The 26,717-nt window shown below is 41.5% G+C and overlaps 5 protein-coding genes across 8 annotated transcripts; 3 read left to right on the top strand and 2 right to left on the bottom strand.

Annotated features, from left to right (window-relative positions):
* Positions 1-738: 738 nt before the first annotated feature.
* On the top strand, positions 739-7,255 carry LOC107393981 (D-amino-acid oxidase). Its single transcript, XM_015972657.3, has 11 exons — positions 739-855; positions 1,241-1,441; positions 1,524-1,638; positions 1,978-2,054; positions 2,436-2,501; positions 2,917-2,971; positions 3,097-3,201; positions 3,270-3,352; positions 3,482-3,599; positions 6,714-6,812; positions 6,890-7,255. Exons 2-11 carry the CDS (start codon positions 1,248-1,250, stop codon positions 7,013-7,015), a joined length of 1,038 nt encoding a protein of 345 aa, XP_015828143.1. The 5' UTR covers positions 739-855; positions 1,241-1,247; the 3' UTR covers positions 7,016-7,255.
* An 885-nt stretch (positions 7,256-8,140) lies between these two features.
* svopa (SV2 related protein a) lies at positions 8,141-13,431 on the bottom strand. Its single transcript, XM_015972656.3, has 16 exons — positions 13,284-13,431; positions 12,191-12,348; positions 12,028-12,113; positions 11,831-11,929; positions 11,565-11,636; positions 11,309-11,433; positions 11,162-11,225; positions 10,937-11,062; positions 10,723-10,851; positions 10,568-10,641; positions 10,367-10,443; positions 10,166-10,270; positions 9,739-9,850; positions 9,566-9,647; positions 9,370-9,459; positions 8,141-9,269 (listed from the first exon to the last, which is right to left on the bottom strand). The coding sequence occupies exons 1-16, from the start codon at positions 13,316-13,318 to the stop codon at positions 9,072-9,074; spliced, it is 1,632 nt and encodes a 543-aa protein (XP_015828142.3). The 5' UTR covers positions 13,319-13,431; the 3' UTR covers positions 8,141-9,071.
* A 527-nt stretch (positions 13,432-13,958) lies between these two features.
* Positions 13,959-18,127, top strand: usp30 (ubiquitin specific peptidase 30). Of its 2 annotated transcripts, none has more exons than XM_015972654.3 (13): positions 13,959-14,103; positions 14,861-14,970; positions 15,212-15,385; positions 15,478-15,581; positions 15,699-15,797; positions 15,955-16,000; positions 16,091-16,185; positions 16,265-16,324; positions 16,432-16,518; positions 16,600-16,680; positions 16,770-16,992; positions 17,079-17,187; positions 17,263-18,127. In XM_015972654.3, the coding sequence occupies exons 1-13, from the start codon at positions 14,033-14,035 to the stop codon at positions 17,558-17,560; spliced, it is 1,557 nt and encodes a 518-aa protein (XP_015828140.1). In that variant the 5' UTR covers positions 13,959-14,032; the 3' UTR covers positions 17,561-18,127. The 2 variants fall into 2 exon arrangements, with proteins under 2 accessions (XP_015828140.1, XP_015828141.1); XM_015972655.3 differs by lacking the exon at positions 13,959-14,103 and adding an exon at positions 14,224-14,363.
* A 2,428-nt stretch (positions 18,128-20,555) lies between these two features.
* unga (uracil DNA glycosylase a) lies at positions 20,556-26,495 on the top strand. 2 transcript variants are annotated; one of them, XM_015972650.3, is made up of 7 exons: positions 20,556-20,864; positions 23,778-23,978; positions 24,047-24,142; positions 25,451-25,548; positions 25,709-25,797; positions 25,867-26,045; positions 26,119-26,495. In XM_015972650.3, exons 1-7 carry the CDS (start codon positions 20,673-20,675, stop codon positions 26,257-26,259), a joined length of 996 nt encoding a protein of 331 aa, XP_015828136.3. In that variant the 5' UTR covers positions 20,556-20,672; the 3' UTR covers positions 26,260-26,495. The 2 variants fall into 2 exon arrangements, with proteins under 2 accessions (XP_015828136.3, XP_015828137.3); XM_015972651.3 differs by lacking the exon at positions 20,556-20,864 and adding an exon at positions 23,236-23,452.
* On the bottom strand, positions 21,717-23,831 carry alkbh2 (alkB homolog 2, alpha-ketoglutarate dependent dioxygenase). Of its 2 annotated transcripts, none has more exons than XM_070546566.1 (4): positions 23,544-23,831; positions 22,570-22,880; positions 22,295-22,493; positions 21,717-22,223 (listed from the first exon to the last, which is right to left on the bottom strand). In XM_070546566.1, exons 2-4 carry the CDS (start codon positions 22,868-22,870, stop codon positions 21,893-21,895), a joined length of 831 nt encoding a protein of 276 aa, XP_070402667.1. In that variant the 5' UTR covers positions 22,871-22,880; positions 23,544-23,831; the 3' UTR covers positions 21,717-21,892. The 2 variants fall into 2 exon arrangements, with proteins under 2 accessions (XP_070402667.1, XP_015828139.1); XM_015972653.3 differs by having other exon boundaries at positions 23,548-23,831.
* Positions 26,496-26,717: the final 222 nt, after the last annotated feature.

Below are 26,717 nucleotides of genomic sequence, written 5' to 3'. Positions count from 1 at the left end.
TGATCCTGTTTCCATTTAATATTGGTTGTTTTCCATCTTTTTATTTTACAGAGCACATTCCTTTGGGAACATGCTCCTAGTTCTCTTCAAACTCTCTGTTAATATTCATCTTAGCTTCTTGCTCTCTCAGCTTTGTTCTCATAAGTTGGATGGATCCATTGCTTTGTCAGTACTCTTGATTTGGTTTGGTCAATTGTAATTTGTAATCTTCCTGCCTTCTGCTTGTTTATCATGCTCCAAGATCACCTTGAACTATGATGTGTGAACCACAGCTGTACTAAAACAACATATATGAAGACTCCTTGGTACAGCTGTAACTCTGGTTATTCCACTTTAATTGCTATAGTTGACCTTATTGCAGCAACGCTTATGTCTACAAGCAATTACCAAGGCTTCACCATCATCATCTGTATCACTTTTTGGCTGCTGTTTAATGTAATCTATCATTTTAATGATAAATGACCCACATGTATAGCGCCTTTCTGAATCAGAGGAATCTAAAGCGCGTTACACTACAGCGTTTCATTCATTCATTCACACCGATTCACACACACCTTCACACACTGATGATGATGAGCTGCAATGGTAGCCACTCTGCCCTGCTGACAGAGGCGGAAACAGTTGAAACCTTCAACCATATTAACTCATACCACCTTAAAAATGACAAATAAATGCATGTTTTAACCCTTTCGTGCAACAGCTAGCATTTGTGTCCCTGTGACATGTTAGGTTTTGGTTTTTGTCTCCTCATTCTGATTGTGTTTTAGACCGAGGAGACGTGAACGCAGCAGCAGGCTCCGCCCTCCCATGTGATCCCCAGTGAGAATTCCTGTGGTGGCCTGAAGCTGATCTGAGGTAAGGCTAAACTTTTCCGACACGTCTGCTTTATGTATTTCAGTAAATGATCTTGACACTCTGTAGCTCTTGCAGCTCTGTCGCAAGTTTTAGTAACTTTCTATAATTCTGTTTATTCTTGAAACCAAAAATCCATATTTATCTTGCATGTTGCACAATCCATTATGCAGGGTATCCATGACTAACTTTCAAATTATTATCATGGGGATTCATTTCTTAAATCATGTCAGTTCATCTCTAATTTCATTCACAACTGTCTAAAATAATCAGCATTATAATCAGATAGAAATAATCTAATAGAATGGCAGCTTTTCCAGACTTAAATCTCCTCACCACCTGTTCGGAGTGTACCTGTGCACACAGGTGGGTAACAGTTGTGTTTTAGTGCAGAGATGCGGGTGGCAGTGATCGGAGCTGGAGTCATTGGCCTGTCAACAGCTCAGAGCATCTACCAGCAGTTCCACTCCACAGTCAGTCCTCTGACCATTGAGGTGTACGCAGACCGCTTCACTCCCCTGACCACCAGCGATGGAGCCGCTGGCTTCTGGCAGCCCTACCTCCACGATAAGGGCAACATCCAGGAGACGTGAGTGCAGCCTCTGCTCCTGCAACCTTAGGTTCCTCTCTACTGACTCCATATTAACCCCCATGTGTGTCATCACCTTTAGCATGTGGAATAAGATGACCTTTGACTACTTGCTGAAATGGCTCAGCTCTCCGGATTCTATAAAAATGGGAATCTTTCTTCAGTCGGGCTACAACCTCTGTGAGGAGCCTACTCCGGTTAGTGCTGCTTTGATCTTTGGAAATGTGTCTATAAATAGGAAACATAAGAGCTGTCCATAACTTTTTACAAGAACAAATAACCCCTGCAGCGAGAAAGTGTAACAGCCAAATAGATCATTACATAAGTTTATCAGTTCACCATAGATAATAAAGTCCAACGGTTTTCAGGTGAACTCCAGTAAATCGTTGTTCAGCAACACAAGGGATGGTTAATAAACACCAATCAAGAGGCCTCAGTCAGGGTTAGGTTTGCACCAATGGAGATCCTTAATGCTAACTCAGCTGTGTGTTTCTCCTGCTGTGGTCTGAGTGTAAATAATTTGTTACTGACTGCAGGAGCCTTCATTTAAGGACATCGTTCTGGGCTTCAGAGAGCTCACTGACAGGGAGCTGCAGATGTTTCCTGGATACAAGTGAGTTCTCCCTGCGAGACCCGTTAAACTAGAACCGCTGCTGTTTTATATAAGACCAGGGTTAATCTGAGTGGTGCAGTGAACTCATGCACGAATATGTGTGCCATCATTATCAGTATTTAGATTTGCACAAACAAAGCCACAATTGCTTAACTTACATAAACATTTATTTATCATTACAAACTTGAACACTCAAAAAAGCTAGTAAAACAATTTAAATGAACATTTTTGGTCTAAATAAATTGTAGCAGCTGCTGTGTTTATATTTTTCCCTGTTTGGTAATAGATTAAATAAGCACCAATTACTGAAAATGGGACACAAAAATGGACGAGTTGGTCTCCTTCATGTCCAATGTTGACTGACACGCTACTTTTGTCCAGGTATGGCTGGTTTAACACAGCCCTCATGGTGGAAGGTAAATCCTACCTACCGTGGCTGATGGACTGGTGAGTGAACTCTCCCGTTTTTCTGCGGTTGCATTATTCAACATTTAATGATACGAGGTCATTTAGTTTGGTGCATTTGATATAAAAGCTGTTTGGGTCGATTTGTGCTCCTTTTTTCTACTCTGATAAAAACAAAAACGGCTGTTTTACTTTATCCACAGACTTACATATAAAATGCTGCGTGCATTATTGGGTTGCCATCTGATAATTAACTATACACATGACCTTTTTTTCTTTTAAATTTCAATTTGATCTTGTGTAATTTGATTTTATTATTTACTTTTTTATCATTAATAAAAAATGTTTTGTGCACATGAGCATCTTGTGATTTTTATCATGAAAAATCTTCCATTTTCTGTTTTTTATTGTGAGTAAAATATTTTTTTGTTTTTATAATGTTCAAACTTTGTTGTAGGTTGAAAGAAAGAGGTGTCAAATTTCATCACAAGACGATCAAGTCCTTTAAAGAGGTCAGTGGGTGTTTTTCATCACTACAGATGAAAAGAGCTGCTTCCATTCAAACATCTCATCATGTTTTTATTCAGAATGTTATCTCGTAACAGTTTTGTCTCTAACTGCCCCTGGCTGGTTTTAGCTGTCTGATTCGGGGGCAGACGTGATCGTAAACTGCACCGGGGTCAGATCAGGAGAGCTCCAGCCGGACCCGGATCTTAAACCGGGCCGTGGCCAAATCATAAAGGTGAGTGCGAGAAGCTTTAAGTTTATACAGAATGCATCAAAGCTCTTTAACTTTTCTTTGTGTTTAAGGTGGACGCTCCATGGCTGAAACACTGGATTATCACCCACAGCAATAAAGCTGGAACCTACAACACTCCATATATCATTCCAGGGTAGTTCCCGTAACACAACGTTGATTAAAAACTATACAATTCACGTGCTTAATTCGTTTTTCTGACCACATATATTTGGTTTAGAAGCAGAAAGTGAAAGAGCAGTTGTCATCATTTCTGTGTCTGCAGGAGTCGTCTTGTGACAGTTGGAGGATGTTTCCAGGTCGGGAACTGGAGCGAACAGAACAACTCCACCGATCATAAACATATCTGGGAATACGCTTGTCAGCTGGAGCCGAGTCTCAAGGTGAAAAAGAGCTGAGAAAAGACATCCTGCCTCTGCTACAATTAATTATTAATAATGAGCGTAAGAATGTTACTGTGAAATAATCACAAAATAGTCTAAGTTGGAAGGAAGGTTCCCCGGCAGAGGGGTTGTCAGATTTTCTTTTCAAAATGGCCAAAGAGGGTCTTTGTTAACAATCTGTGAGCCTGCAGTCTGCGCCGGCAAACGCAGCTGCATTTTGTAAAGATCCTAAGTCAGTAAACAGGAGCGACCCAGAAGTTAGTTCTTGTACCCCTTAGAAGCCACAGCATCTTTTTGTTTTACTCCAATGTCAGGTAAAGAAGCTAAAAGCTAACATTGAGCTAACAATGTTACCGGTGAATTAGCAACAAATAATCAGGTCTAAAACTATCTTAAGCTACTTTTCCAATTACCAACAACTCGATATTACTATAACTTCACACTGGAGACATCAGCGATGCGCAACGGTAGCAGAACGGTTTACTCGCATGCTTCGCTACGCAGCAATCTGCATCAGGAGAGTCTCAATTGCCGAGCGGCTTCTCCACCATCCTCATCGCCAGACTCGCAAGATCCCTGTTACAAACCCTGAGTGTTAGGCGTTGTGGTAAGGGGTAACATAAAAACTGATGCGGAGAAAGGAGGGGTGAGTGTAAATACGTGATTTATTTTTACAAAACTCAAACCAAAATACACAGTCCTAGACTGGAAAAGTTCAAATTTAATGTAACTAAGCAAAACACACGACGGAGATAACTCAAAACACCTGGGACAAACAGTCCCAGGGAAGAAAACACGAGAATAAATATAGATCTAAAAAGAAAAACAAAGAGCCGGAACTAACTAAAAACCAAATCTCGACGGCTATCAATATTCAAATGGGTATAAACGAAAAGCAAGCTACAAAGCTGAAAACGAAAACGAAAAGGCCTCACTGGGGCAGAACCAAACGGGATCTCTACACGAACAAACGGTTACTAATTATTATTCACATTCTAGTCAAAGCTACTCGAATATCACACAAATCTAACCGAGGAGAGAAAGACAGAGGTTTAGTCTGTGAGTCTCTCCCCGAAGACTGAAACATGAGTCCTTTTAAACTAGTGGTCTTCATTGAGGCATTGGTTGCAGCTGGTACAGAGGAGGCGGGCCGAGGCGGAGGCCAGCCTGACTGAGGACCTGTCCAAGGTCCTGAAAAGCCTGGAGGGAAAAGCACGGAGCCATACAATCCCAAAATCCCCAACGGTCTTCAACGGTCATGGTTTGTTTAATGCCATCCGTCGTTAAACCAAAAAGAAGAAGAAATCATGTTTGATATCATTGTTTGATGTTGTATATAATGTTGTTCCTCTCCACTGCCAGGATTAAAGCAATGAAAAACACATTGTTGCACTCCTCAAAAAATGATGGGAATAAATAAGCCGTTAGGTCACATGTATTGACGTAATCTACATAAATATGAAATCGCATCTCTGCAAAAGTCTTTTAAACATTACTAGATGTTTTACACTGACACCGTGTGTGATTTACCATCTAGCCCTGTTAACTGTGGCTCGCAGCAAAAATAGAACCTAATCCTACCTTTAGCAGTGTGCCACAGTGTGCTGCTTCTGGGGTGAGCCTGAAAATGTACACATCGCGACTGGTTTGGTTCAACCCATAGACTATAATGGATTCTTTTTGCAGCCACGACATTCTGCATTGCTGATGTCTCCAGTGTGAAGTCTGGGTTACCAAGAAATGTGTTGATTTACTTATCAACTTACTGCGATTGACTCCGTAATTATCACCTAGAATCTTCTGGTGCAGGGGCCTCATTTATCAAGCTTGCTTACACACAAAACAGGGTCGGAAAACTGTAAGCAACTTTCCACGCAAACTTTGGGATTTATGGAAGAAAACTTAGTGGAAAAATGTGCGCAACTTTAAGTTGACTAAGGACCTGGCTTACGCACATTTTGGACATGGAGAGCACCTGCAGTGCTGCTGCTGAGAAGGATAAAATTATGAAATCCTGCAGCATTATCACTTGTACTGCTTTGTTTTCACACAGAACAAGGCCCTCCCACACGCACACACACACATGCGCGCGTACACACACACACATGCTCGCACACTCACACACGTGCGTGCACACACACACACACACACACACACACACACACACACACTGAAGTGTGGAATATGGAATGCAGAATATCAGCAGGGGCAGATTGAGACAGAATGTCATGCGTCTGTGACGGTGTCACTGTGACCCGATTGATCATGCGCCCTGGCCAGTTGTACAGGGGAGATCTCTGTTTGGCTGACTGGTTAGTGCATCAGCGTGCGTGACTTTCACCTGGCAATCGAATGTCAATTGGACCTTTTTTTTTTAATATCCACCACAGATCTCTCTGAAGAATTCACAACGTTGACGGCTTCAGCAACGCTGTACCACTCTGTGGATTTTCTCTTATTTTTTTTTGCAAAAGCACTTCCTTTCATTTCTCCACCTCACCCACAGGTACCTCAATTTCTGCTTCTGTGAAATTGCGCTTCCTTGATCTGCCTTGATCTACGGTCGCCATTGTCATTGGCGCAACGCTGCAACAGCCGGCTTATGTATATGCATGAGATCCACAAGGAACTTTGCATTGACTATTTATGGCAGTAAGTGGGCGTGGTGAGGGCGGGATGTGACTAAAATGCAGCTGAGAAACATTCTCGTTAGTCTCCGATTGATGAAGCTGAGATTGCGTGCAGCTGTGTGTACTCCCATGTTTGTTAGATCACAAACCTACTTCGCGTAAGTACTTTTTTTTTTTTTGCTGAGCTTAAGTAAGGTTTTAGTAAGGATTCTACGCAATGTTTGATAAATGAGGCCCCTGATCCGTAACTGGCAACCGCCATGAAACTCACTGGACAGTAGTGAGAAAGTTACTCGTGCGTTTTGAAAATGGGCTGCATTACCCAAATCTGACCATAGGATGTCATTCTTCATACATAATGCATCTTTAATTATTTAACCGTTTATTTTAGATATGTGGTGAAGTATCATCATAGGAGAGAGCTTTCTCCTAATTATACCTAAGTGACTTGCTACTGCATGTGTCTTGTTTTTCCCCTCCTCAGCATGCCAGAATAGTCGAGGACTGGGCAGGTCTCAGACCAGCTCGCAGTAAAGTCAGGCTGGAGCGGGAGACCATACGGTCCGGTGCATCTACAATAGAGGTTAAACGATTAAACAGCTTTACTTAGACAAACATCTTGTTATTTAGCAGTTCTAACCCACAGTATCCCTCATCCAGGTGATACACAACTACGGTCATGGAGGATTTGGACTTACCATCCATCGAGGCTGCGCCCAGGAGGCAGCGAGGCTCTTCGGTCAGATCTTGGAGCAGAAAGGAAATTGTCCTAAAGCTCAGCTGTAGTTTAGTGTTCAGTAGCTGTGAATAGTTCACTCTTAGGCACAAGCACTTCTAATGGAAATATAAACACAGTAAATTGACAAATGAGTGGTAATAACACTACAGTAATATAAAATTGAATGAAACTGCTTAAATGGAGCCACATTTAGTTAGAATAAAAACTACATCAATAGTACTAAAAGCATTTATTTTTCCAAACGATAAAATAATTACTTTAAATTTTGTAATAAAAACGTGAATCCACTTTGTGTTTTTGAAAGGTTATTTACTGCTTTATCATACACATTTCCATCCAGTGCATTGACAAGGATCTGTGCACGCAGATGCTTATCGCAGCTCCACGGGCCTGCAGACGGACCAGTGCTTGGTAATCTGTCTCCGCGTCCACCTTTGTTGCAACCAAGAGCAAAGACATCTTCTGAACCGAGTACTTACACATTATTTATAGAGACAGCGTCACATCCAGGTGGAGGTCAGGGCAGAGTCTGGGGGAGTGCTGAAGCCTCTCTCAGAAGCAGGAACATTTTTTCTTATCTAGTTATGTTCAGTTTATTATTACTTTATTTTTAAAGGTGTGGTTGATTGAAAAAACATTTTCTAGATGTTTTTTTCTGATTATAATCAGTCACTCTGAGTTTTTGAGACTGAAAATGAAAATAGCCTACATCCATCTCCTGCATTAGCGTCTGATAGAAAATAGACAATGAAACTCTAGGATTTGAAAATACGGATTTACGTCACACTGTCACTTAACATTCATAGACTCACCCATGACTAACAACAGGATAGGCTGTTTTAATGTTCAGGAAACAGCAGAGAATGTCTCTTTGTTTGTGGAGATAAAACATCACGTTGCAAGTCAGTGGTAGAATGGTGTTACTCTTATCGTTTCTGCGGCGAGATGCCCAAATAACAAGAAATAGGACTGCAAAATCTAGCAGTCTGAAGCTCAGCTGTGATGTAGGCAAGGTCCGTGAAATGGTGCACCAGTATATGACCCCCCCCCCCCCCCCCCCCCCCGAAACAACTTACAAGGCATTCATTTCTACTTGGTAACACTACAAATGTATTGATTACACAAGTCCACCACTCCTTTAATTAAAAAACTGCCTTAAAATCCTCATGAGGTTAGTTACAAATTTGTGATTTTATTAGCTTATTTTTTTTAGGTTTTAACAGATCCAATGGAAAAATTATGACTTAAGATCAGTCATGCAGCTTAGATTATCCAATCAGGGCAGACTAAACTTTATGGAAGGTCAGTAAGAAGCGTCTTGTTCCATCATTAAACCTGAGTTCTCAATCCCATCACCTGACTAAATGGTAAAAAAGCACAAATCATCATAACTGACAGTCTTGGAGGGTGATTTTCAGAATAAAAGTCCCTCTTGTACTATACTGTTAACATGGCAGCTCAAAGACCTATAAGACTGTCATCATGTTTTATCCTCTGGTGAAGGCTTTAGCTGATGTGCTCACTTATGGATTCAAAATTCAAACCCGTACTCTTCATGTTTTCACCCAACTTTCTTACCAAAATGATAAAAATAAACCCTCAGCCTGACTGTAGCATGATAACATGCATCATAAAGCTGCTGTGAGAAGTTGTCTTTTTCTTCTGCGAAACACTTTTTTGTAACAAAGTGCGTTTAAATCTGTGCATCTGACAATCTTGTTATCAATATTCTAAAACTAGTTGTTTTCTCAGTGTGGATCCTACAAACTGATTAAGTTGTTTTAAGCCTGTTTAAAAAAAAGGTTTGAACTTGAACCCCCCACCCCCCCACCCCCAGGAAACTTTGATCACCATTTGCTCTCACACTCGTGTGGGTCATCTGGCCATTCTAAATCACCCTGTGTGGAGTTAAACATGACAGCAATGGTGGAAACAGACTACAGTGACATGTGAAAGGACTGTGCTGCCAGGCTCTCTGATGCCGCTCTGGTGTCCAAACACAGGAAATACAGAAGAAGGGCAGAGAGCTGACTGGATTTCCTCCATGATTTTGTTTCGTTTCCTTTGCTGTCCTTTTTTGGTTGTGTGTCTTCCACCGTGCTCTCAGCCCTGAGAGCCAGAGCTGGAGTGTGGGACTCCCTCTGATTTGTGTCCAATCATCTCCTGTCCCCACTCACGATTGGATTCCTGCAGGCCTCGGCCCGTGGTCTCAATGGGCAGAGCACAGGAGGCGACAGCTGCGAAGAGGCAGCAGCAGCAGTACACTGAGAGGGCCAGGTAGACCGAGGACTCCAACATCACCTTCAGAATGACGACAGCATTATCCATATTATTACAATAGTATAATTTTATATCAACATTTTTATTTTTTTGCTAACATGTTTACGCAAAGATGATTCACCTGTGCAACAAAAGGAGTGATGAGTGCACCGACTCTGGCCATTCCACTGCTCGTTCCCAGACCTAAAGCTCTGGTCGCTGTGGGATAAACCTGCAGAAGATACAGGAGCACCAGCCATTTTCTGCTCTGTCTGCAGCTGATTTGAGCTGTTTTGCATTTTCCACAACACAAGCTAAAGCCGCTGCATGTCCGTTACCTCTGGAGTGTAAACATAAGCAGCCTGAAAGCCTCCTGCGATGAATGCTCTGGCGATGAAAATTAACACAGTCATGGAAGCTCTGCAAGGAATAAACGGTTGTGAGTGGGCGCCCATGGAGGAGGATAAACAATTCGTGAATTGCAAGTAAGCCTAATCAAATCTGATTCTACCTCCCAACACAGCCATACAGTGGAATGATGCACAGAGAGAAGATTAGGAAACACAATGCCATGGTCTTCCTCCTTCCCAGGCGATCGATAGCCCACAGCGTCACCAGCAGTCCTGCAGGACATCAACAGAACATGTCATCATACGCAGAGTAAATGTATCACCTCATAAATAAAAGATGATGCACCAGAATAATGTTAAAACATTGTTATTCATATCAACAATGGAGCAAGCTGAGAAAAAGTTGAGCTGAACAGCATCTAGTGGATAATTATTTAATCAGCAAGACAGTTATTATTTTATCAGAATATTAATTACTTCATTTCATGCTAAATAAAACAATAACTGCTGGAAAAAGCCATTAAACATCCCATTCTGACTGAAAAGTAAGTGAGAACGTGAAATCAAACTGAATTTAGTGATATTTACCTGGGAATTCAGATAAGGTGGTCCACAGCAGGTCTTTGTAGTCATCAGAATTCAGGTATTTGCACTCCAAGCTGCATCGGAGCTCCTTCTTGTCACCTTTGGACGCTAGATGGAAATATTAAAAAGCAAACAGCAGTTGTTCTGTCATGTTTTTGTGATGCATCCTGCAGAAATATAACTGTTCTCCTCGGCCTGACTCACTTCCACACGCGCCTCCCTCCTGAAACAGCTCTGTGGTGAGCAGCACCAGCCCGTAGTAGGAGAAGGCGTTAGCAAACCTGCACTGACAGAGATCCAAATTGAAATCATGCAAAGACAGATTAGGAAGGATAATTTGAAGAAAATACTAACTGAAATGAGCATGACGTAAAAGATGGAGACTTAGGAGGATGACTCGTTTACCAAATAAACCACAGCAGTACTGTGGTGCAGCGGAAGTGCGACGAAAATAAATCTTGAATCTTCCCACGATCTTCCTATTTTAAAACAACACGCCTTTTAAAAACAGTGCTTAAGTTACAGTGTATGCATGTACAGTATCTGGCAAAAAAACATACCTGTCTGGCAGCAATTAGTTTTCCCAGAGGCATGGGGGCGCCATTCTCCGTGGCGATGCGTTTCAGTGTGGCCAGAGCCTTTTCCTGGTTCCCAGTCAGCACATCGTATCGAGCACTCTCTGGTAGCCACTGTTACCACACACAAGCCCAGATGTAAGCATGTCATGTCACAAAGCTGTGCTGCTGCACAACCACTCAGGACAAATGTACTCACATAACATAGAATAGCAAATATGAAAAGAGGAATGGTGGATAGGCCCAGCAGCCAGCGCCAGCCCAGAGTGGGCATCACCAGGATGGCCAAGAGGACTTCAAAAACAGTGCCAAGAGCCCAAAAGATCTGAAACATCAGAAAACACAGGTTTTTAAAGTGTTGATGGGTATTTTTGGTCAAAATTATATTAAATGGGAAAATTCAGTAGTGTAAGGAAACTCCTACCTCAATCAGTAAGATGCATGTGGCTCTGGATCTCATGGGAAGGAATTCAGCATACAGGGTCACCCTTATAGAAAAGGACACTTCAGTTTAATCCTCAGCTCAGTTCTTTATTGTTGTTTTAGGAAGTGATGAATGACAAGAACTCACGACTGCGGTGCCCCTCCAATGCCAAAGCCCACCAGCGCGCGGAGGACCAAGATCCACCCATAAATAGGAGCAAACGCACTCATGAGGCCATAGAAAATGGTCCAAAACACACTCATGGTCAAACCCTGTTAGTGTGTGACCAAAGCAAAGATGTCAGTTCATGCTTTACATTAGGCTCAGAAAATCTTGTGATATGCTCAAGCTCAGAAGTTGGAGTATTGACCAATCAGTCATTCAGATTTTCACCAAAACTCACCGTCTTTCTGCCATATCTGTCTGATATGTTTCCCCAAAGAGAAGAGCTGATCATCATCCCAATGAACACCGCCTGCATCAAGGATAGTTTCAGTTTTAGCTGATGTCAACCCTAAGCTCTCATCCACATCAAACTATCTCTAGGAGCAATCCCCTGTGTGTGAATGGGTGAATGACTGATTGTGTTGTAAGGCGCTTTTTTTTTTGGGGGGGGGGGGGGGGGGGTGCCAGAACAGACAAATTCTGAAGACTTTTTAGAACCAGTACCGATGTGAGCAGTGCCACCTCAAGGCTTGGAAGTCTCCATTCACAGTGAAGCTGTGGAGCTAAGATACTGAGGATCATCATCTCCATGGCATCAGCCATCTAACCAAACAGAGAACAGAGAAATACCAAAGTAAAATGTGTGCAAAGAAAGAAAAAACTGTTGTAGTGATTTTATCTGGTACTTGACCAGTTCTCACCCAAGACAGACCAGTGAGGATGGACAGTTTCCATTGAAAGGTCCCAAAGCCGATGGCCTCCACAGCATCTTCTACCATGAACGTGTCTAAACGTACAGAAGAAGCACTGTAATCTACTTGTATTAAATATTATTAGAGTTGTGTCTAATCTTCTATGCCACACCGTCAGTTGGATTAGCAAACTCTCGAGGCACCGGCGCTCCTTCTGCAAGAGCCACAGACTCCAGATCAGCACTCCCTGCTGTCCTGACTTCCTGTTCTTGGTTTTCAACATCTTCCTCAGAGCGAGTGCTCTCGCCTGTGCGACGGAAGCGGACAACGCTGTGAAAACAAGCAAACAAATAGAAAACAACTAAAAGTTCATTTGTTCTGCTTGCAATAAGTTGCAGGAAGAATGAATTTTCTGTTTTGAAGCGAGTGTCAGGTGAAATCTGAGCACACATAACATTCAAAAGTTGCCTTGATGCTTTCATTTTGGCTGTAACAGTGAAAATTTGTGGCATCCTAGTTTAATGTGAGAACCATGTCAGGAGATTTTACAGCTCTCTAGCTTAGGTCATAATGACCAGATATTTACATGCAGATGGTAAGTAACCTATAATCTTGTTCCACATGCAGATAATTGATGGTTACAGTTACAAAGAGAATAGAGTGTGCTGGCGGATCCTTAATTACAGTAATTTCCCAACATAGCCTTCTTCCCCATGTGAATTATCAGTGCTACAGCTAAGATGTAAGGATTTTAAAATAATTATTCTTTTAGTTTTCTTCAGGAATTACTCCACTGAAATAACTCCAACAGAAGACACACGTTTGCGTTCAGCGTTAGTGCACATGTAAGTGGGTGTTTGTCCAACCCTGACCCTACATACAGTATCTTGTATGTATCGTTTTTCAAGTTTAAATTGTTAATTTATGTGCACCAAGGTTTACATCCATCATATAATGTTCTGAGTCATGACACTAAACACCAAAACAAGGTAAAATCACTGCGAACCTGCACGTTTCTCATCACATATGAAGAGGCTGTGGATGTAAACAAACTGCACCGCCAGAAGAAACGGAACATTTTCTAATATTTAATCCAACATGTCTAGCATATCCTATCCAGATGAATTTCTGCTGCTTTGCTGCTCGTTTGTGGTCCGGTGAGCTAATGAAACAAACACGGATCAGTCAGAGGGCGACGCATCCGACAAACGCGTTTTATGACTGAAAACAAAACGTCACCGATGTGCAAACTGAGGTCTACTCACGGAAGTTGCCTCAGCTGAAACAGGTCATCATCCATTTTGGTGTTTTCTTGGCCGGTGTTCCGTCTGACCTCATCGCCGGTTACATTGTCACGACGAGCAGCGATTTCAGCACCGAGGAGAGCGACTTGGTCCGGGAGTCCGCCGGCAGCCAATCAGAGGCCGCCGTGCGCGTTACGCAAAGTGGCAAGGAGGAATGGGGGGGGGGGGGGGGGGGGGGGGACCGGTTCACAGAGATCTGACTTGTCAACAGTCACTGCTGGTCAACCTGCACAGAGCACAAGGTTTTACAACTGTTTACAGTTTAAAAGAAAGCTAATTAAGTTCCAGTTATCACATAAGGGTTTAAAATGTGTATTTATACAAATGACAAAACCTTCATCACCAAAACTCTGTAATCACTCGCTGTTTTCTTTAAGTCCTTGCATAAGTACAATGCAGTTAATTAGTTTTATTTTATACTTTTATGTACCTAAACGAAGTATTTAAAATATGTGTATAGCCTATGTTTCATCTAGCCAAGGCCTATATTTTAATATTTGTGCCATGCAAATTGGAATTAACTGTGACGTATAAAATAAGGGTTTCAAAATAAAAACCGAATCTGTGAAAAAAAAAGTTCAAAATAAATTTATTTTTGCTTTACAGTTTAAATAAAAATAAATGACAAGCGACGTCTTCTTGGGTATGCTTTTCCGCTGGTCCGTGTGGAAACACGCTCCCCAAGTCGAGTGTTCCAGTGCGCTAGCAGGATGTTGTCTTGCAGACCAGACAGCTCTGATAAGCTTGTTGGGGAGTTTCTTGGCACAGGACCCGTAATCAGGTAAATCTCTCAATGTGGCAGACAGCAAGTGTTTAGTATGTGTTTAGTGCGCAAGGATAGCGGTAGCTTCTACACATTTGTACCCCGCACGGAGCACCGAGAGAAACAGCGCACACCTTTAATGCCTCTGTGCCTACAAAGCAACGTTAACGGTTACTTTAAAGACATGTTTATTGTATATTGCGAGACAGGAGCTTGGATGTTTTACATTTCTGAAGCTGACACGTTCTTCACAGGGCAGCCTGACCTCGTTGTTGTTGGTAAATTAGCCTAAAAGCTAAAGCTAGTTTGCTAGTAGCTCAGCTTCTTTGTGTTGCTAGGTCGTGTTTACTTACTAGTTGGGACTAGATAACATCACACTTAACTCCTCAAATCTTCCAACAAACTATGAAAAACCAGAGTGTGTTGTTAGAAACTAGGTTTCATGTGATCAAGTCGCGCCGTGGCTCGGTTTCTTATAGATTAGTGGGTCAGTTAGTCTACTGGGGTTACACACACTCTGAAAGACATTAGTTGTAGCATGAAGCACAATCACGAAGTTTAAATACAGGCACATTATCTGTAAAAGTTTGTTTGTGTTAGTTATTAAGTTTCTTTTTAGTTATTTTTTTCTAAATTATCACAAAATTCACCACCACCCCTGAACAAGTTTTGCTTAATTAAACTCAGTTAGTTGTGCCTCCTACACTGTAATTCAACTCTATTTAACATTTCCCACAACTTTACCTCCATATTAACATTTTCTCTGTTTTACCAGAAACAAGATGATAAAAAACTGGAGCGTCATCGGAGGGATAGCGGCTGCGATTGCTGCTGGAGTTTATGTCATGTGGGGCCCAATTACAGTAAGGAAGAAAAGGAAAAGAGGTATGGATCTGGCGTATACATGTTGTTGAGGGGTGAAATTAGCTGTCATGTCATTTTCAATCTTTCAGTTTATTTATTTTGTTTTGATTTTCTTCATAAATGTATTCATAACATGAACTGGTCTTTAGACAGCTCTCCCGTTGGCATTGTTATTTTTCCGGACTGATAACATGTGCCTGAATTAACACTTGTACAGATTCCATGTGTGACAAAGGTTATGAAGGTAATTGTTTCTCCACAGGTATGGTCCCAGGTCTGTTAAATCTGGGCAACACCTGCTTCTTGAACGCTCTGCTCCAGGGCTTGGCTGCCTGTCCGTCCTTCATCAAATGGTTAGAGAAGTTTTCAGGCATGCCCACGATCCAATCATGCAAAGGCAACCAGCTGTCTACCACACTGCTGCAGCTTCTCAAAGGTGACTAAATCTGATTTATCATCTAAGTCGGTGGACTGTAAATAGCATGCTGGGCTCATATTCCTGTTATTTCCCTCTACTTTCCCTGAAAGCTCTGTCCACTGATGAACCTGGAGAAGAAGACGTTCTTGATGCTGGATGCCTCCTGGATGTTCTCAGATTGTACCACTGGCACATCAATTCATTTGAAGAGCAGGTTATTCCACATAATCCATAATGCATTTTTTTGTCCCAGTCGTGTTCGGAGGAAAAAAGGAATGCTCCTGTGTTTTATTATAATCAAATATATATATTTTCTCTCTCCTCTTTTAAGGATGCACATGAACTTTTTCATGTTCTCACATCTTCTCTGGAGGAGGAGCGGAATCGTCAACCCAAAGTCACTCATTTATTTGATGTGCAGTCGCTCGAGGCAAGTTAGAACCTGCACAGAAACTGAAAACTGTGCACACATTTCTGTTGGTTGCTCCTCGTCTTCCCACACACCTGAGACTATTTCAAACTGCATCTTAATTTACTTATGTTTCCAAAATGTGCTCCATCTTAATTTGTGTTTATCTTATTACTAGAACCTTCCCAATCACGAAGACAAAACTATGGCCTGCAGAAGTCGAGGTAGGAAGAAAAAGAACAAACTTTAGACTCTAAATGTAAAAAAACCAGGAGGAAATACATTTCATCTTTTTTTTTTTTTTTTTTTTGCAGCTCCTCTTCATCCAATACCAGATCCTTGGAAGTTTCACCATCCTTTTCACGGTCGCTTAACAAGTAACATGTCCTGCAAGCACTGCGAGATACAAGTGAGTTTGCTTTCCTTTAAAAAGTTCCACATCATTTTGTTACGCTTAGTTCTAGAAGTGAATCGTGCATGTTTTTTAGAGTCCGCTGCGATATGACTCGTTTGAGAGTCTTTCCTTGTCCATCCCTCTTCCTCAGTGGGTGAGTCAGGAAAGCTTGCTGCTACAACGCTGTGTGACAGTTTAACATCGCACTTCAGTAAAAGAATTAAAAAAAAATCTATTGATTTATTTCCTGTTTGTCCTCAGGGTCGGCCCATCTCTTTAGACCAGTGCCTGCAGCATTTTATTTCATCAGAAACTATCAAAGAAGTGGAGTGTGAAAACTGTACAAAGGTTCTGCTCTTTCTAAAACACCTTAATCATTCCCTCGGAGACTTACGGGTAACAAAAGTACCACTCTTTTTTTTTTCTCAGCTTCAACAAAGCACAACTCTAAATGGGCAAGTTTTGGAAAACCAGAGGACGACGTTTGTCAAACAGCTGAAACTTGGAAAGGTGTTTTTCTTTTTGTCACAGTGAACTAGATATAACAGCATCCAACATGGACGCGTAATTGTAACACTGGTTCTTTTTGCGTCTGTTAGCTCCCTCAGTGCCTCTGCATCCATCTGCAACGACTGACCTGGTCCAGTGAAGGAACCCCCATCAAACAACAGGAGCACGTGCAGTTTACAGAGTTTCTGTTGATGGATCGCTACAAACACAACAGCTCCTCACCAAAGAATCGGCTGAATAAGTGTTCTTCCATAGCTGAAACGCCTGGGAGTTTAAATGATAACACAGAAAGGCCAAAAGCCAATGGAAAGGGTTTGTTTTTCTGAATGTTCTACCAGTATGCTTTGATCGTTTTTGTTTATTTGTTGTGATCTTACCACTAATCTGTTGTTTTGCAGATACAGAACATCACAACAACAACAAACCTTTCTCTAATGACAGCTGTTCGTCTGTATTTCTTCATTCTTCTGGTTTAAACCCACAGCTTGGCCTCTCATTCGACTACAGGTAAAATGATCAACTATTTAATTCACTCATTATGAAAATCAGCGTTCATAAACACGTATTTTCTGTCTATCCCAGTGTCTTTCCCTCTAGTTCGACAGAGTACTTGTTCCAGCTCATGGCTGTGCTGGTGCACCATGGGGACATGCACTCGGGACATTTCGTCACGTACCGCCGCAGCCCCTCAGCCTTCAGCTCACAGTGGCTTTGGGTGTCGGACAATTCGGTACGGAAAGCCAGCCTGCAGGAGGTGCTGTCCTCTAACGCGTACATGCTCTTCTATGAAAGAGTTGGGAGGCCGAGCCTCGGTCCAAACTCAAACGAGTCATTGAGCCTTGAGGGGAAAGCTATTAGGTCGAAAATAATTTTGTCTTGATGTGACGCAGCATCACACTGCGTATTGTGAACGCTATGCTGCTCTGATCATAACAGGATGCTCCTAATTCTAAAGATGATGGATCTGCAGGATTTTTCTCATGTTTTGGGTCAGGTAAGCTAGTTTTTCAGATGTATTTTAACCCATTTTTGTAACATTTCTACTCTACATTCTGAGATAAACAGGAATAATATCGTTTACACCAAGGAAACAAACTTGGGGTACAGTCTTCATATTTACACCTCATAATTAAATTTTTGATGAAGATGTGGGATTATTATTCTGGGCTGTAATCATAAAGCAAATATACTCTTAGGGGGTCCTGTCAATTGTTCCAAAGCTGCTGATATTTTGTGATACTGAGAAGTTGTTACAAAATGTGAAACATCAGGCATTTTAGTTTTATTTTTTTTACTTCAGCTCTGTTGAATTCATTCCCATTACAGATTATAAAATATCCTTGAGATGTTTAAATTTACACCTTTTTAGACTGTTATGAAATCATCTGTACAGTGTCATCATTTGCAGAGCTGCATGATTGAAAATAAAGTACCTAGTTCTCTTTAATGCTTGAGATTTTTAAAACCTGAAACCACTAATGTGACCATCTACACTGGGACCTTTTTGGAAATGATCATGCACAGCAGCCTGGATTTTTAGTCCTTTTTAATCTGGGTAATTTATATTGAATGGTTTTAACGCACAGCAGTAGATTACTGTTGTTTCCTACCAAACCAGGAAAATCTAAAACATCCAGCCTGGCGTTTGCACTGATGTGTTTTCATGTGAGCGCATACATATCTGTGCAGTCTGAATGTGTTTTCTGATAAGAAAAAATTCATTTGCGCTTTTCATTAAATAAAAGTGGGAGAAGACCTAAAGGAAGACCCAGGACAAGCTGGAGGGACTATGTTTTTTGGTTGGCCAGGGAACACCTTGGGATTCCAAGTTGCTGGGGAGAGGGAAGTCTGGGCCTCTGCTTAGGTTGCTGCCCCTGCGACCCAATTCCAGATAAGCAGATGAAAACTGATGGAAAAAAACTTGATGTACATGGAAAATCAGACTGTATCTGTTCCAAAGAGCAGAACATGCATGAAGCTGTGTTGCGACGGGTGGAGCATGGGGACAGAACAGATCCAGGCAAGATTCAACACGACAACAAGAAGGTTGATAGGCTAGCAAGCTTACATTTTCCATCTGAATCATCAGATGGTTGACACTGAAATCTTGATGCAAACTAGATGTTGAATGAATGTTGCAAAACTGATGAATCCCGACAGAGACAGCAGTGATATTAAGATTGTTTCTCTCAATTGAAATATAAGTGAAAATGCATTGATCTGTAGTCAGGGCCAGATTAACACTTTGTTGTACCCTGGGCAACAATATTCAAGGGCCCCATCATCACGACCCAAGGATCACTATAATATGGTCACATACAGAATATTTTACTATAATATGCAGTAAATATACTCAATACTTAAATGCGTGACATCATGTAACCCGCTCAGGGTAACCTTTAACCCACGTTGTGTGGACTGACCAATGAGGAGAGGGTCTTAACTTGAGGCCCTCTCTTCATTGGTCAGTCTGCATGAGTCTGACTCTCAACTGACGTTCAGTCATAGGCAGCGAAGCGTCTCTGTGCAGTGCAAAAGCCCGGGTGGACAGTTTGTTTAATAGGGTGACCATATTTCCATTTCCAAACAAGAGGACAGGGGATCTGTGCCTATGACGTCACACTATGGCAACACTACACAAACCATGTTGGGACCCATTTTTTGTAAGAACTAAATTAATATCAGATTCTGCCAATAAAAGGGCTCTAAAACAATTCATATGTAAATATTTTTGCATATTTAATGCAAAATCTCATTTTTCTGCTTTAGTTAACGTTTTATTAATAAGAAATAATTATACCGTTAGTTTTACTGCAGCATCGGTAAGCTTCCTGTTCACAGATTATTAAGGATGCTTGTTTCAGCTGTGAGATTAGACGATAGGGTCTGTTTTGCCTTGGCCCCCAAAATGCCTTGAAACGGCCCTGGGTGTGTGACTGAGTTTTGAAGGTGATCTGAATTGTGTCAAATGTATAAATATTACATGTGTATAACTTATTATTTTATACAGGTAAAAACGCGTAGTGGAGATAAATCTACCTACGTTACTTTTCAACACTTGTTTTCTTGTTTTTATTGAACTATTTTCCTCTCCTCTAACCTCTCCAGAAAAACTGCTGTAAGGTGCATCTATGAGGTTAAGGTTCAACATACATGTCTTTCATATACCTTATTATGATGTCAGCCTTATTTCCGCTTTTGTCCTTTTCACAATAAAAGAATGTTTACACACATTCTTATTTACAGCTGTATACACATGCAGCATACAACAGGGCATATTTTACTGATGCTTAACAGGCCTTGTCTGTAGTTGTGTTGAAATGTTAGCATTGTTTCAATACAAAATTTGGCTGATATTGACTAGATGGTTTAAAGTGGACACTGCAATGTGAATTCTACATTGTTTCATTGTAGGCTTGCTACCTGGGTTGAAAAGTTTGGACGTTTGTGGATCTCTGACTGCCTGCTATTGTTTTACAAGCCAGAACTAAAAATCTCATTTTGAAATTAAATACCAGTGAAGGCCATGCTAGTCATAACTGGATGATCTGGTTCATAATTATTCAGGGCGTGTCCAGGGAGTGGCCGGGGGTTAGCACATGCCACCCTTGGAATCTGATTGGCCACCCCAGGTGCCACCACACTAATTTCCCTTTAAATAGGCTTTTCATTGTCTACAAAAGGCTTGAGGGTAAAACAAAAAAAGCATAACCATTGGTGCCACCCATGCACAAAGTTGTGCCTCACCTGGGCCACCCCATTTTAAAAGATCTAGACACGCCACTGTAATTATTGACAAGTCTGATTAAATTAGACTCGAATCGATCCACAGGTGTACCCCCCCCCCCCCCCCCCCACACACACACACACACACACATTAGTGCCCTTCACAATATTGCGGCGATGACGACGCGCACGCAGCGTCTTCTCTTTTCCTGTTAGTGTTGAACTTCTTCCTTGTACGACATTCGTCCGGGAGTGAATCGCTGCAGATGTCGAGCAGAAAACGTAAAGCCAAAAGTGTGTTGGAAAAGTTTAACGATGAGGAATCCACGTTTCCTGGAACAAAATATAAAAGGATCAAACCGCACAGCAGTGATGGCCTCGTACACGAACAAAGCACTGAGACCGTTGAGCAGGATGAGGGAGCGACAGCTGAGAGGAGCTTCCATAAAGAGGTCCAGGTAAGTGAGCAGGCAGAAACATGACCAGCAGGCCTTACAGGATGAATATATATAACTTTCATGCAAAAGTAGAAATTAATCTAATTCAGTTTAATTTTTTTTCCAATTCACATCAAAGCTTCACTTTAAATGTCCAACTCATACCATGTCCAGATTTAAGCCAGGTGTCGGCACTAAATTCAATTTGATTGTAATAAAATTAGATTCACACAACTATTGAGATATGCGATTGTCTATTGAGATATGCGATTGTTTGTTTTGCACTATCCTACATGTAGATCTTTTTTTTAATGAATATATTGTATATCATATTTCTATTTCACCTGTTCCTTTGTCTCTCCAACTGCTTTGAGCATGTACATGACACAAGAATTTCCCTCGGGATAAATAAAGTTGTTCTTATTCTTATTCTTATAAAATTGACATTTAGGGAAATTTGCCCTTTTTAATGGAACCAAAAGATTGGATCGAAACATCCATTCTATGTAAACGCCTTTGCTGAGCGAGGACTGAAGGAGACAGGGGGAAGGAAAACTCCCAAGTAAACAGGAAGAAACCTCCATCAGGACTGGGCCCTCAGATTGTACTGCCTTGTGTCTCAGCAAACACTACATGAACTTGTTAAAAATTGTTGGAAGTGGGGTACCGTGGAGGCTTGACTCAAGCTTCATTATTCAAAAACAAGTCATTGATAGTTATTAATCACAGCAGATTTGTAGAAATAAATCCACTTTAGTGACATCCACTTCTCTTAAAGCGAATCAAGTTCAATATAATGTTAAAGCACCAAATAAACCATTCTTTATTCTGTTACATGAATGCATGTGAACCTGAAATTAATAAGAACACAACTTATTTTTAATCATTTATTCTTAAAATAAGCTTTAAGTAAATCTTGTCACTTATCCTTCAAAACCTGATTTATCCATCTTCACTGACTCCACCGTGTTTTCTCAGTCTTTCAGCTGATACATATAAACACATTTTTACTTTGCCCTAAAGTTCTGAAAACTGGTCCAACTCCTAATTTACAGACTGTCTTGGCATGTTTTTAAACTAGTGTCCAGTACGATCCGTCTAAAGGTGAGGTTGATGCGAGAGGAGAGGACCTTCCTCCGAACCGGAACACTGTGGTACCAAAAGGTGTTGGTCGGTGGGTTCATCAGGAGCAGACTTCCATGAGCGAGCTCCAGCTTCACAGGCTCAATATGTCGGCTGCTGTGTTTTCCTCGAGCGTCCCTGTGTCTGAAGACAAAGTCTCGAGCTGCTCCTAACGAGACTGAGGCGATGGGACAAGAAGGGTCAAGCTCATGCTCGTCATCACGATGCTCCCCCATGTGGTCCTGTCCATCTTTGTACCTGAACCAGAGATGGACATCTATCAGTATCTCAAAGGAAACCCGTGGATTTGATGTTTAGTAAAGTTTCACCTGTTGATCAGGACGAAGTTGAATGTCTGGCCTGTTGCTGTTGTGACCGAGTCTCTGATATATTCTAAGGTTGGAGTCCATGAACATGCTAGACGTGTTACCCCAGAATAAGTATACTCTAGACCTTTGTCTCCATATGCTGCTTGTTTTCTGGGTATATTGTACATCTTTCCAAACACTTGGACCTTTGATTCTTCTCCTGAAAGAAAATAAGTATCGTTTATGCAACCATACTACTAAATTAGGTCATAACTGCAGGAAAAGGGCTGACATACCTGTTGAGTACACCACCTCCTCCTCCAGCTGGCTGAATAGGTCATCTGCTTCCCCTTTTGGGAAGAGCATTGCATAATCACAGTCTAGTCCCTCTGCCTCAATTTTTTGCCAAGGAATAGGATGAGAGAACTCTTCTAACGCAGGATCTTCATTTTCCTGTTTAATGCCCTTTTCTTCAAGTTTAATTTTTTTTCTAGGACTTCTTCGTTGGACGTTAGGCCCACTAGTGCACAGATGTTTTTTCTGTCCCTGAAGCAGAAACTTTTCCATAACAGTAGGCTCTGCTATTGGTGTGCTCATGAAAAGATGCCTGCAATAAACATCAAAAGACAAGAACAGGAATTAAATTTTTATTTTGTCTTCGGTACACATGGGGAATATGCGTCTTTAATGAGAAACAGCATCAAATGGAGTGTCTTAATCTACAGCGTGCTCATTATTTTTTAGCTGTAATTTTTTTATTCATATGAATGCTTTAATTTAGACACATTTAATTAAGTTTTTGTTCAGTTTGGAACTGGCTTCAAAAATAAAGACAGAAAACATATTTTGAAAAGGCCCAAACAACAGCAAATGTTTAAAACCTAGCAAAAACGTGCGTTTCTTGAACGCCTCTCAGCTCATTATCATAAATGCTGTCGTCACTTTATTTTGGCGCGACTGCTATTCACGTCTACAGCACTGATGGTTGACTTTCTCTAGTCTGGCACCGTTTTAATCTTTCTTTAGATAAATAACGATTCAGCAATTCCACCGCCGCTCACCGCCAAAGCTATTCATAGGATGATTGGACAGAAGACTATTAATTCATTTTTCTCTCCAGTCTCGAAGAAGAGGGTTTCTAAGGAGTTAAATGACACCAAGGGGGATGCTAAAGAGCTGGTGAGGGTCACGCTTTCAACAGATGAAACGCAGTTGACACTAGGAACGATTGACATTACTAAAACATAACATTATTTGTGTTTTAAGATACTTGCAGCGTCTTTTTAGTTTTTCCTCTGTTGTAGTTTCCCGCGAGAAGTGCAGCGTGGTTCATTCAAGCTGTGTTCACGGTCGCCACCGTTTTTTCAGAGTTGTCGAACTAGATGCAAACTCCTGCTAGCGTAACATGAGCGCGTTAGCGCCGCTCCGCCGACCTTTTTTAAAGCAGTTTCCACTACGCTTCTCACCCACTCTGTGTTTTACTCAATACATTAAAATAATTCAGAAGAAGCAGAGGCCTGCTGCGGTTGAGTCTGAGCCGGACACCACGTCCCCTGCTTCCCTCTCCGCGGAGCAGCTGGATCGGATCTCCCGCAACAAGAGGGCGGCGCTGGAAAGACTCGCTTCCGTAAACGCACCGCCAGGGTTCGGAGAGAGCTGGAGGAAGGAGCTGTCGTCTGAGTTTTCTCGGCCATATTTCAAACAGGCAAATAAATAAAAACTGCACGGTCTACTAGTTTGTATTACTTCTAAAAACTTCACTTTTCTACACAGCTGATGAGTTTTGTCTCGGAGGAGAGGAAACGTCACACCGTATTCCCTCCTGTTGAACATGTGTTCACCTGGACGCAGACGTGTGGCAGCAGAGATGTAAGTATAACCAGAGGCTACATGCATCAGTCATGAGTTGGGAATAAAGAGGTGTTATTTTAGAGCAAAAATACAATGTGAAACTCTTGCTCCTTTTTATCACTTTTCTTTAAAACAAAGCTTCATTAAAGTCTCCCACCCATATAATCTAGCCAGCTGCGTGTAGACAGCACGTTAAGCACCAGAGTTCAGTGGCAAACTCCGTTTCCTATTTGATCCAAAACAGTAAGGTTAAGTCTTGTTCTAGACTAAACCAGGTCAGAGAAGGCAGATTTTTAACAACAGCTATCAGACACTAAGGGATCTATTTTTGTTTTTTTGCTACAGAAGCATATTTCATTAAAACAGGAGTATGCAAGAAATAATATGAATCAATTTGAGGTTTTGGTTGTGAAGGCCGTCAACCACTAGCCTAGAAATCTAGACGGACATTAGCAGAAGCAAAACGATTTTGCTCTGTAGGCTAATCAACAACGGTTTCAAAGAGATCTTGTTAAAGGTGTGGTTGGCTTAATTGTGTCTTCTGATTATAACTGGCCACTCTGAGGTGTTCATGCAAGATGAACAGGAAATGATCTCCTACACCTATCTCCTGCATTAGTTCCTGATAGAAAATAGATTGTGAAACTCTAAGATTTGAAAATCTTCACAGATCTATGTCACACAGTGAATTAGCATTCATGGACTCTCCCATCTTGACCCGCGAGTGAAAGGCTGTTGTTTTAATGTCCGGGAATCATCAGCAGATGTATTGGCTAGATTAAGCTAACAATTAGCATTAGCAACTTCACCGCACAGCAGGAACTCCTCCAGGCATGTGTTATTTGTGGAGATAAAACGTCCATGTTGCAAGTTTGTGGTAGAATCACATTGCTGTCATCCAATCCAGGGTGAGATATCTAAATATCAGAAATGAGACTCCAAAACTTGCCGTCTGAAGCACAGCTGTTATGTGGGTAACTTCAGTTCCTGGTAATGGTGCACCGCAGGGGTGGCGTTAGGCCCGGCTACATGAGCTCAAGCCCCGAATGTTTTATGAAAAGACTAGTGTGTGTGTGTGTGTGTGTGTGTGTGTGTGTGTGTGTGTGTGTGTGTGTGTGTGTGTGTGTGTGTGTGCGCGCGTGCGCGCGTGTGCGTTAAGCCCCGGATCTTCTTCAGTCCTAAATCCGCCCCTGGTGTACCGCTATATTTTTTCCCCCTGCGAACAACTTACAAGGCATTCATTTGTACTAGATTCTGCAGCAAATGTTCTGATTAATCAAATAATCCACTCCTTCAAATGGCATGAAGACACGTCTCTGATTTCAGGTCAAAGTGGTGATTCTGGGTCAAGATCCTTATCATGGCCCAGGCCAGGCGCATGGATTGTGCTTCAGCGTGAAAAGACCCGTTCCTCCTCCACCCAGGTTTGCAATTTTTGTGGTATTTTCCATGAAAGCGTATTATATGTAATGTTCTCAGTGCAAGTGTTCTATCAGCACCAGGCTAATTTTAGTTCAGTCATGTTTTCATGACTCCCAAGTGCTTTAAAGTTTGTCCTTTCTTAATGCTAAATTTTACTTTCAGTTTGGAGAACATGTACAAAGAACTGGCATCTGACATCAAAGGATTTCAGCATCCGGGCCATGGAGATCTGACTGGATGGGCCGAGCAGGGTAAAAATCAGTTTGTTGAATGATGAAACAGCGGGGCATCAACAAAACCTACTTTTTTTTACTCTCCAGGCGTGCTGCTGCTCAACGCCGTCCTGACGGTCCGAGCGCACCAAGCCAACTCTCATAAAGACAAAGGTTGGGAGGCGTTCACTGACGCTGTGGTGCAGTGGGTTAGCACCAACCTGGAGGGTGTTGTCTTCATGCTGTGGGGATCATATGCTCAGAAAAAAGGAGCTGCTATAAACAGGGTGCGTTAACTTTATTCCTATTTCAACAAAAGCAGAAGTTTATAACTAATACTGATGCTTGTCTGATTTGTAGAAACGCCACCATGTCCTGCAGGCCGTGCATCCCTCTCCCCTCTCTGCTCATCGGGGATTCTTTGGATGCAATCATTTCTCAAAGGCCAATGAGCTGCTAAAGAAATCTGGGAAGTCTCCAATAGACTGGAAAGCTCTTTAAGTTCTATTTGTTAGCGTTATCTACAGAATGTGTTCAATAACTACCGATCAAAACCACTGATAAGCTTCTGAGTCTCTGTTTCAGTCAAATGTTCTTGTTTTAGAAAAAATGTCATCTCTGCTGTTTCATTTTCCTCAAACTTGCCATTGTGCTTCAGAAGTGTTGACTGGGTTCAGTGTTGTAAATACGTGTGTTCACTGTTTTTTTTAGTTTGCACAATAAAGTTTCTTTCATGACTTTTTTTTTGTCTACTAAAAAAATCCATCATTTGAATAGGTTAATATTATTTTTCATGGCTCTAATTAGAAAACACATTGTACATCTGTAACATCTGCTACTTTGGTTTTGTCTTCAATTTTCAATATTTGTGTTTTACAGATTACTCAAAAGGTTTAAGAAAACTTAACTAAATTGTATGAGGTATTAAACAGAATTGGAAAAGGGGTTGTGCTACTGAA

The sequence above is a fragment of the Nothobranchius furzeri genome, chromosome 17 (genome assembly GCF_043380555.1).
Source record: "Nothobranchius furzeri strain GRZ-AD chromosome 17, NfurGRZ-RIMD1, whole genome shotgun sequence".
Taxonomy (NCBI): domain Eukaryota; kingdom Metazoa; phylum Chordata; class Actinopteri; order Cyprinodontiformes; family Nothobranchiidae; genus Nothobranchius; species Nothobranchius furzeri.
This window is presented reverse-complemented; position numbering and strand designations above follow the sequence as displayed.